Source organism: Anastrepha ludens, chromosome 4, assembly GCF_028408465.1.
Source record: "Anastrepha ludens isolate Willacy chromosome 4, idAnaLude1.1, whole genome shotgun sequence".
NCBI lineage: Eukaryota > Metazoa > Arthropoda > Insecta > Diptera > Tephritidae > Anastrepha > Anastrepha ludens.
The window spans coordinates 1,370,772-1,382,278 of NC_071500.1; the positions used below are offsets into that span (position 1 = coordinate 1,370,772).

General features: G+C 38.5%; 1 protein-coding gene across 6 annotated transcripts in view; it reads left to right on the forward strand.

Moving 5' to 3' along the window:
• The window catches only part of LOC128861299 (klarsicht protein), a 190,494-nt gene extending 184,189 nt beyond the window's left edge, over window positions 1-6,305 (forward strand). For all 6 annotated transcript variants that reach the window (XM_054099335.1, XM_054099336.1, XM_054099337.1 and 3 more), the window contains 4 exons: window positions 1,646-1,821; window positions 1,885-2,288; window positions 2,385-2,607; window positions 2,666-6,305. In XM_054099335.1, coding sequence (XP_053955310.1) covers window positions 1,646-1,821; window positions 1,885-2,288; window positions 2,385-2,607; window positions 2,666-3,544 — 1,682 coding nt within the window. In that variant the 3' untranslated portion in view covers window positions 3,545-6,305. The remainder of the gene's footprint in view (window positions 1-1,645; window positions 1,822-1,884; window positions 2,289-2,384; window positions 2,608-2,665) is intronic.
• The last annotated feature ends 5,202 nt before the right edge of the window (window positions 6,306-11,507 follow it).

Sequence of the window (11,507 nt, forward strand, 5' to 3'; positions counted from 1 at the left end):
TTTTCGTAAATTTCTACAAATATTCCGATTCAATTTGAAATGACTGCCTCAGAAAATACTACTACTACTCAGATTCAAGTGCGAAGTCGTCATATACATACATAAATACTTGCATACATACATATACGCATATTTGATATGTGAGTGATAATCGCGACAATAAATGGCTCACATATTAATCGAAGTCGTCAAGCAACTTAGCGATGCAATTTATTGCAGCAACTTCAACAACAACAATGCTCATATTAGCTTGCTACAGTGCACTGTAGAGGTAACTCATGTCATTGGTGGAATATTCGTAATTACTTGAAATCGGCAAAAGAAAATAGTTTTGTCAGAAAGAAAAGCACAGACCTTTTTCTACTATCTTCTCTCAAATGTCTCTGATTTATGGGCGGTATTTGGAGAGGCATGCACCAGCAACTGACAGTGAATGAAATTGCATCTGAACATCGAACACCGCTTATGGTTGTGGCCTTGTGTGAGCGCGTACAAAATTTCTGAAGTTCACTTAACTGTGCAAATCGTCATTTGGGTGCGATTTACACTCCACCTAAGCCCACTCGAATCTCGAATACATAATATTTTACTGCCGCCAGCAAACCAAATTTGGTTGCATGTCTGCCGGTGGGTTGCGTGGCATTGGCTTCGATTCTCTTCGCCTGCACCTACCGCTTACACACTACCTACCCCGCGTCTGTTACATTCATGGCCACCGTCGATTACATTCAACTCCATTCAACTGCATGTGAAACACATGCAGCCAGTGGGTTTTTGCTTTTTTCAAGGTGCGGTCGTAATCACAATTGTTTGTCTCGCTTTTGGGAAAGTTTGTTGGTGGAATAGTTTTAGCTTTTCTGGTACAATATAAACATATATTAAAACTTTATATTTGCATATGCCCCTGTGATTTGAGTTTGACTTTTGTGATTGTCACTGTTAAAGAGCCATAACTTCGGATATAAGGCTCCAAGAACTAAGGTGGCAAATAAAGTGTTTTGAAGAAAAATAGTTTGTTTTTGTGTTTGTAAAGCATTACTCTCCGGTGCATTCAGTAGAAAGTTTAGCGCAGTGTTGTTCTTTGCCATCAACATATATGTAAATACATATTACAAGTATAAATGGTGTTGGACATAGTGGCTTCTTCTGAAAAAAGCGCTATTCTGCGCAACCAGGACCAAAGATCGTTTAAGTTCATATAACAATTTCCGGCCACAAAAAATCGTTTACCATGCCCAGTTGAGCTCACCGTTAACCAAACTGGCTTGTTAATCAAAGCAGTTTCAAAGAAAAACTAGCCAATGGTAAATCCGCTCCAAATTCCGCACCAAACTGTCACTGTGAGAGAACCACCATTATTTTCACGGCGAGCCAAATGTTTTCTAAAAATATTCAACTAAATCAGCGACAAATGAAAAAAGACAAAAACCACTTTTCAGTAACTATTTGATGCAATAGAGTGAGCTTTGAGCAACATGCTTAGGTGGGCAGCGTAATTCATGCGTTAACGTTCCGTTTCAGAGCACTGTTGAACTCAATTCACTCGGATTTGGTTCGCTGATCATTGAGCCGCTTGTATAGTTTTCATGGCATCATTGCAACCAATTTATTCAAATCGCCAAACTAACAAATATTTTAATTGCAGATCTGTTAGCAGCCTGGGAGGATCTGTTAGGCTGGAGCGAAAATGCTGCATCCGCACGTAAAATGCAACAAGAAATGATCATTCTCAAGCACTCTCTGAGTAAATTGGGCAACAAGAGTTCGTTTGAACTGTTAGACACAGAACCGCAGATCCAAGTCGCCATCGAGTCTTTAAAGGTAAGCATTTCAAACCGATTCACCGATTTACTTCACACAACGGTTTTGTTTTTTGTTTTATAGAGTGAAAAAACGGTGTTGCAGAATTATCGCACAAATATGCTTCGCCTGAATGCCAGTGTGCACAGTTGGTTAACACGTCAGGAAAGACGTCTGCAGAAAGTATTGGCAGAGAAGGAATTGCAAGAAGCTGGTGAGGAGGTCATCAATGAGCCTGAGCAGCTCGTATCCTCTGCAGTGATTCAAGATAAAAAGGTTGTAGTAACGACAGATTTCAATAGCAATACGCGAGATAACGTAATCATTGGTACCGCTACTATGACTGCTTCGATCGGCACAAGTACGATGAGTAAGGGCGCCAAAGTATTGGATATACACACACTAATCAATGCCGAGAATGAATTCCACAAGCACTTGAAGAACGAAGTGAGTGACATGTACAGCGCCTGGGACGATGCTGACGCAAGGTACGTACATACATTTGTAGATTTCTATTTGCAATTGTTTTCGAAATTGATGACGATCAGAAACCCAACTTGACACTGTGCTTTCTTTTAACACAGAATAAATACACAATTGGAGACGCTTACAAATTCGTTGATCGCTTGGCGACAGTTGGAGAATGGGCTGTATGAGTTCCAGCAAGCGCTGGGGCAGGATCGTGGTACGTTAAAAGGTCTCGAGGGTGCTCTGGACAAAGGTCAAGCTACCCCAGTGGAGCTCGCTCAGAATGTTAAAGTTGTGGCTAAATTACTTTCAGAGCGTGTAAATGTTAGTCAGGAGCAGGTAAGTTCTGCGTTAAAGGCCGCTCAGTTCAAATTTCTTTAATTGTTGTCATTCACAGCTTACAGCGGTGCAGGAGCATCTCGACCCTAATCATATATTACATATCGCAAAATTCACAGCTTCCAACGGTTCGCTTTCGGACTCTGGAATTTCCGACGGTGGTGCTACTTCGGACGGTGGGCTATCGGAGCGCGAACGCCGTCTGGGTGTTTTGCGGCGTCTAGTAAAGCAACTGGAATTGGCGTTGGCCCCTGGTAGTGAAGCGATGAAGTCCATTGCAGTGCGCATGGAGTCCGCTGAAGCAGAGCTCAAAACCTTGCAGAACACTTGTCGCGACTTGATCGTGCGCACAGCAGCTACACATCAAAATAAGAAAATCCAACAACAATTACAGCAAACAGAGGCACAACAACTACAAGTACCTGGAGAAGAAAACGTCAACAAAGAAGTGAACAAACTCAGTGAAAATGTGAAAGCTAACGGGCATGCGGGAGACAAGAGAGACAGTGCAACACATGGCCATAACTCTCCCTTAAAACAAAACCCAACAGCAAAAAGAAACGGCCGTCGCAATCAAATCAAGAATACCGCCGAATCAAATGCTAACGCTGGTAGTAAAAGTACGTCATCTAAAAACGCAAGGGGCAATAAAGCGCTATGCACCGGTTTGACTGCGGGTGCGCCTGATTCTGGTGATCCCGCCGACGATCCGGACTTGGAGTTCGACTTGGACATGGCGGACGACAAGGATGGCAAGTCTTCGCATAATAGCTGGGCTTGGCGCATTGCCAAAGCAGCTGTGCCCATGCAATTGGCATTGATCACTTTCCTCTGCGCCGCTTGCCTGATGCAGCCCAATTGCTGCGACAACCTCAACAATCTGTCAATGAGTTTCACGCCTCAACTGCGCTATATTCGGGGCCCTCCGCCGATTTGAAATATCTTATATCAATACCCCCAGATGCTTCCAACAGCGCAACTAAGCAGTCCAGACGCAGCTAATGGTGCAACTGAGCTTACGTTACTGAGCTTACGCTTACCAGATATACCACAGACATGCATAGCTTTGTTTTGTACGTTGCAAATATGGTAGAAACTGCGGTTGCCAAGATGGTTGTTTCTTAGGGGTGTATAGGAACTAACGTAGCCGATAAGTTTGTTTACATGTCTTAATAAACGCATCAACAGCACGGGTTAAGGACTTATCGATTAAGCAGATATCCACGCAGCGCAATATTTTTACATATCATCCAATGGATTGCAAGTCGAATGAGCCGTTCATTCTAAGCCAAACTTGGTTCATAAGAAGATGGAGGACTAGCAGACTAGGGCGATAGAAGGACACTTAATTTAATGGAGAGGGTATTTTATTTATTAAGGTTGTAAGAGCATTTGAAAAATGGAAAAGGAAATTTCTAAAAAACAAACAAAAAGAACAAATACATTGAAAAAACGGGTATATTTACAACGATCCCATGCTTCACAAGGAATTATATTAACGGCATTAAAAGCAATCAGTTGGAATTGTTGTCTTCTGAAAGCATTGAGCGACGTTGCATTGATTTGGGTTTTGTGAAATTTAAGCGTGCCACATTATTATGGGCCTGGAATGCCACGGACTAATCCCAAATTAGTAAAGTTTGTATTAAGATAATGACCAGAGGACAACAAATGGCAACAGATTGTGCTGATGCAGTTACAAAAATAGAAAATTGCTCGAGGTTTTGAAGCAACAATTATTATAAAACACAAGCTTTGAAGTAAGACAGTAGTCCTTACGGAAAACTAGAATGGGCATTTTCAAAAGGCCACAGTTCGATCAAACAATCACTAGAATCGCCAAATGAAAATATTATACAGCGGCTTTTTTGTTTCGAAAACACTAAAGTGCCTGGAATATACCGCCCAAAATAAAATGGTTGATTATACACATCCCAAAAAAGTTCCTTATAAAATGATCTGAATTAATAGAAAATGCATATTGTGGAATGGAAACAAACAATTTATACATATTTTAAATTACCGGTTGGTGGATTGACTGACATTTTACTTTGGACGCTCAATGCCCACAAATTCAAGCGGGATTTCGATTCATCGCTAAAAGTCCTTTTCTATTACATTAATAGGTGCAGCAACTGAAACTTACTTTAGGCTAGTTGATTCGCACTCTACTAATATATGTACAAACAGGGACTCACAGCTTTCTTGTGTTCATTTAGCTTAAGGAATTGTAAGTTGTATTTTGAAAGCAAAAAAAAAAAAACAAGAAAAAACTTAAAACTACATTCAAATTACGAACACCAACAAATAAATTCAAAGTCACTTTCAATTGAAAAGGGATTCTTACAACAAGAACAAATTACAGCGAAAACGACTTCACAGCTTATTTCATGTGTTTAGGTAAACTTAAAATAATTATACAAATTTCAAAAAGATTTTTACCAACCAATTTTTATAGGACAGTCTTTTTGTTTTTGATTTAAACCGAGACTGCATCGAGCCCACAAGTTTTTTGTATATGGCATTGTATATGCTTTTCTGCCTCTTCTCTTCTAACGCCCGTTTTATGTCCTGCCAGTTGTTAATATGAGAATTCAAGCTCAAGAACTCTGTAAATTCTCAATTACATTGATTTCGGGCGATTGCGCTGGGGTTTCAATCACAAGGAGGCAGTTCCAGATAAGCCATGATTGACAATATTCGACTTGTGTTTGGGTGGTTGTTTTGATAGAATCGAAATTTATCCCGAGCTATCCAACACTTTGCAATACAATATTTTTCGATAAATTTAAATAAGTAGTGTTATGCCGTCCTGATGACCTGCAACCCCAAGCCATAATGTGACCCCTACCGTCTTTTACTGAGCCTCGCAGGTTCTTCGGCGGCAGCTGTCAATTAGGTTGGCGCCAGATAAACGTCTCCATCGAATCGAAAAATATTAAATTTGTTTTCATCAGCAAAACTAAAGTACTTCCAAAAGGTTCCGTTCTTATTAAATGACTTATCAAACTGCAGTATGGACTTTATATTTCGCGCACTAACAAATGATTTGTTTTGAGCTGTTCTTTCATGAAAATTGGCATTACGGAAAATTTTTCAAGCTGTGGGATCGGTTTACACCGTATTTTGTTTTTGTATTAAATTTGTATTTAAATTAAAAGTTACTTTGAATTCGTTTGTTGGTGTTCATAGTTCAAATATATGAATCTTTGAATGTGCATTTGAGTTTATTTGAAAATGTACATTTCCTTTTGAATAAAACATAAGGCGAAGTGGGCTGTGAGTCACTGTATATCAATCTATGGGTGGTCATACTCGTACATGATATATATGTATTTTATTCATATCGTAATCGTGTTGAAAACTCAATTTTAAATATGAGCCAATTCTAATTCAAACAAAAGAACAATAACGAAATACTTTATGCTTAATAATTACTTTAAATTAAGTTACTAAAATATGGTTCTAAAAGTAATTGATAAATTTTCTATGCAATTTATACTTATTCTTAGCGTGTATGCTAAATAAGGCGAGCCCCGATTGTCGTTGGAACAACTTCGAAAACGGCTAGCTTAATTAAAAAATAGCATTAAATATTTCTCAATATTTCTAAAGGATCTTAAAATTCTTCTTCTATGGGCAATACAAAAATATAAAAAAAAAACAATAAAAATTATATTTTACACGCCAGACACACACTTGTGGGTGATTTTATTTCTGATACTTGAAGCGTTATGTGAAAGTTTCCTAAAATGGAAAATATGCAATTGAAAGAAAGGCTCGAACTGTGCTAACCAACATGAAGCCAAAGAAAAAAAGGGTTGGAATAGAAAGCGGTAAATCGTAAACCCAACGAAAGTAATTAAAACGACGCAAATCAGGACTTTAATGCCTTTTACCTCGAACGAGGTACGAAGTGCAGTTTCGGCGACGTATACTTAGATTCCTGCCTTTACGTTCCCTGATACTAATCTATAGTAAAATCTCAAATTCACGCTCATCCAATAAATATCATAAAGCAGGTGAGTCTTGGAACATGGAATGTGTTCGAGCTGTGATAATAGCAACATTGCTACCTTTTCTGAGATGTCTCACGTTCTGCAATAATCGCTGTGTTCCAGCGGCCAACGATCGAAATCCGGATAAAAGTTTTGCACTTAAAGGCAACACCAACGATGTGATGCTGATAGAGATCTGGTTAAATTTATGATCCGTTCTGTTCGTTTTGTTTTTCGTTGTTAGTTTTGAAGTACAATCTAGGTAAGCGAATATTCACAGAAAAATAAAGTTATTTGAAGTAAATTGAAGGAGGTTTCATTTCGGATACATATTTTATGTTGAATAGCAGAAATGCAGAAAATTTGAGTGATATGCCATTAGGCATAAACTACTATGGCAGTCGGTTCTTCATTACCGGAACGATCCAGATTTACTTTCGCCCAAGGACTGTTTCCAGCAGCGTTCCCGAAACAGTTATGGTGAATGTTTATGCTGCAACAGCAACAACGGCAAATTGATAACATTTGAGCTAATTAGCTCTTGAAGAACTATATTACGCCAATTTGCAGTTAAAATATAGTTTTCTTGAAAAAGTGTAATATTTATAGCCTTGTTACTTTTTTTACTTTTATTAAAATGGTGGCATGAAAATCCGCAAAACTCCAGGGTATTCCACCGTCTATGAGATCAAACTGTATGGCTGTAGCTCCTTATTTACCTCCATAGTGTTATTTTTTGGATTGAGTTAAATTATTTTACCTCTAACTAATGGTTTGATGTTTCATTTAGTGCATTTCGTTTTCATTTATTAAATTAAATTTCTTTTAGTTTAAATTTTAATTTTTGATTTTCATTTTAATTTTCTTTTCTTATATTGCCGAGTTTTTTAAATAATATCAGTTTCTTTACATGAACTGGTTTTACTTCTTTTTATATTGATTTTTTTTATGGCATCCGATAGGCCTATGCGACCTTCTTGTCGAGGAACCATTTTGCGGGACTGATTACAGGCATTTCATCTTCTATTAATGTTCAATCTTCAATGCTTCAACACATGTTGTGAAGAATAAATCCACATATACATACTTATACATAATTATAATTATAAAGAAAACGCGCAAATGACAACGTCACGCGCTCTGTGTGTAAACTGCGAATTGACAAATTGAGTTATTGGTCCAAATTTCCATATTTCCAAACGAAATAACTTGCGGCAGCTGATCAGCGGAGGAAGGTGTTGCACTTATGCATGATTGTTTGTATGTGCAAATGTGTATAGTACAATGAATTTTTGTGTGATGCAAAACTCAGTGAGGAGTCGAATTCTTCGATGTTCTAAAATTCATTTCCTGTAAACCTTTCAAAACTCAATTGTACTAAAAATACATTTGCGACTTCTCTCGCGCTGGGCCGACATCTTCTTCACGAATTAATCTACTACGTTGTCGCTAGCAAAGACAACAACCGCCCAGCGCACATTCTCTGCTTTTGCGAGCTTGATTGCTGTATAATTGTGAATACCAATATGAATCTGGGTAGTTAAGTTGGAGTTTACCGGTGCAGATATAACAATTTGAAAATCCTAATTTTCCAAAAATACTTCCTTAGGCAATTATAATTTATTTGTATATCTTTCGCGTTTTTGGATGTCTCAAAATTTTATGTTTGTGCTTGTAAATGCTAAGTAAAACCGAGATGGAATTCGTTTGGTCGTTTAATAGAGAAATATTTTGTTAAAGTTGGATATGAATGACATTCAAAATTGTCTCATCTTTTCCCTGTGAATTTTACAAGGTGGTAATGGCTAAAATAATAAATTCGCTCTAGGTTCGGTAATACAAAACCAAAGTGGATGAAATTTGCATTAACAAACGAATAACTGTCTACTGGGAAAATGGAAGGGAATGATCGGGTCAATGCCCTGGCCAAATCGGGACGCAAATCCTTACTTTGTGGAATGGGAATCAGAATCATGCTTCGTTCATACAAGTGTAAAGCGAAATTCCTCCCAAGGATAGATTGTAGACTGGTTTTCAGGCTACTATTGGAGCACTGCGGCAATGCCTAGCTCGTAACGAAGGCAAGGAACGTCTTATAGCGACTAAGTCGCCTTGGTTCTGCGTTCTTATCCTTTTAGGGATATATCGCTCAGAGGATCAGCAATCTACTAAAGCTTACCAAAGAGTGTATCACGAGTATAATCTTAAGCCTATGCCCCAATACACTCTCTTATGGTAAGGCCATGGCCTAACCAGTTTGTTAGTAGCTTAGTTTGTTTTCACAAATAATGCGACGAGTTTTTCAAAAACTTTTAAAATTATCCCAATTTCATTAAAAGTAGGAATTCAATAAAAATAACTAATTTTAGTCAAGAGGAATATATTTCTGGGGTCCATTTTAGTATCTCTACAAGTTGAAAAAGGTTTCATTAATTTCGATTATTACTAGCAATGCCTTATATAAAAATTAAATAAAAAGAAAAAACCCAAAACCTTTTCTATTACCATTGTTTATGGATTATGAGGATTACGGACTGGGACGACACCTAATTAAAAAGTCTAACGGGGTCGAATCGCAGCTTCGATGCGGACAAAGGCTACAAAAGTCGGTTATCATGACCTTTACCGCCCATTATTGTTGTTGCGTTGGTTGTATTGGAGTCCACACCACAAGTAAAAAACGGTGTCATTATTCCATTACTCCAAAATTTGCACTAACTGTCTGTCTGAAAAGTTGCTAAAAACCAAAATAGAGCAGCGATATCTCTCTTCGCAACAGTCCTAAATCAAGAAAGATCAAACTGAGCACCGACAAAAAATTGCATAGAGTGGATCTTACATCACACCTCGAGGACTTGGACTTCTCCTTTCTCACAGATAAAAACCACTGTTGGAAGGCTACTTCGGATGTACAATAACCGCATGTCGTGTCACTATACGCTAATAATCGATTAACCATGGTCAGAGTAGCTTTCTTCCGTTTATGTTCAATATGGAGAATCCAGAACTCTAGAAAAAAGTGAGAATTTTAGGTGTTTACAATAATTCCACATTATTATACGACATCGGAATGTGGCAGAACAGAAAAAGATTTTCCTGCGCATGTATGCAAAATCTTAGAGACGTGCTCCAATCAGGAGAACAAAGCGTCGGTGGATCCGACACACGCTACGTAAGGAACCTAGTTGCAATACCTGATAGGGGCTGAATAAAAAACACTGCCTTAAACTCAGTTGGGTAGAAATGCTTGATAGAGATCCCATGTTCCTAAAAAGACTCGTAAATGAACAAAAAATCCATAAAAATCAAAATGGGATTTACGACTAAAAATTAAGAAACCATTAAAACTTATTTCTGATTGAACTTCGCAAAGTAAATAGAAAGAAATAAATAAATAAAAAGAAAAAACTAATTAAAAATCTGGATGGGTTGTACTTCCAAAGGAATATTTAAAAAAGAAAATAAATAAATATCATAGAATTGCTGAATTTGAAGGAAAATCCGTGGAATTGAGTCGACATCTTTAAAGGATTGCACATTTTGACGCAGTCAAATGCTCAACGAACTGTATTGCTCAACGGTTCGTAAAAGGGTAATTGGAGGGTAGTTGACCGTTTTAAATGTATCCGCGGAAATGACTCCCACTGGTACGGTTGGGCACTAAACAATAATGATGCGGAAACGAAATATGCCACGCTTAGTTTTTATCGGTAGCTGTAGGTATTTGATTTGCACTCACGCACGTATACGAGTATGTACAGAGAAATCAAGAATCAGAAACTAATGCAAAACTCGAATAGCATAACTCTTCAAAGATTGTAATGTGGAGCAAAACCAGATTCCTTTAAAGTTCACATTTAACCATTCAAATTTCCATGTCAACAACTTAAATTTTACTCCCTGGAGTAGCTCCAACTCCCACTACGCACGAGTACTACACCTACAACTGCCTCTTACAGATTTCACAGTGGCAATGTGTGACTTACTTTTTTCGTTTTTGAATGGGCAACATTGTTCTAACATTTAAATTTGCATAATCGAAATCAAAAACATCAGTTTTCAGTGCTGTGCGGCATCCACCAAAAGTACCAAAGCAGCAAAAGCATAATTGTGACCTCAACTCGCTTGGCCGCTTCCCCCATTTGAATAGCTTCCAGCCAGTGTCAAGTTTAAAGTTGCTGCAACGCCCATCAATATGCCATAAACTCAAACAATGACGCACTTAACCTCTTCAAAGCCGCGAAATACCACTTCAACCCCACTCGCACCACACCATCCCACGGCCCCCCACCTTTCCTGTGCTTCATGTCGTCACTTCGCCACTAGCGCAAATGTCTGTTCAACGCAAATGAAATTATGTAAATTTTTTTCAAATACAACAACAACAACAGCTACCACAACTGGTGGGAGTTAATCTGAAATATTGTATAAGTAAGCATATTATTATAATTGCTGGCGGCTGGTGCTAAAATCGAATTTGTTGTCAACACAATGCTGCTACATCAATGCGACTGCCGCAGGAGCAACTACAAATTGGTACGACGACGCCTTCTCTGTCACAGCGCACAGCCTCATCATCGTTGACGTTTTGAAAAATTATGCAACCATTGTTCATACTCATTTCCGTTACATTTCCAACAAGTTGTGGTGGTGGCAAAAACGGCAACTAGACCCGGAACACGAGACACTCACTTGGGCTGCAGGCAACGCTGACAATAAGGCAACAAGGCAGTGCGGAACTCCGGCAGAGAACGGCACACGTCAATCTTCAAGAAAGCTGCACCGCCTACGCCCCTCTCGCTCCACTCGCTACGTGGCTTCCGTTCATCTTCATAATGATATACTGAAATAATAAGCAAATAATATTAAATCATAACAACGAAACGCTTAGAAGCCGCCAAG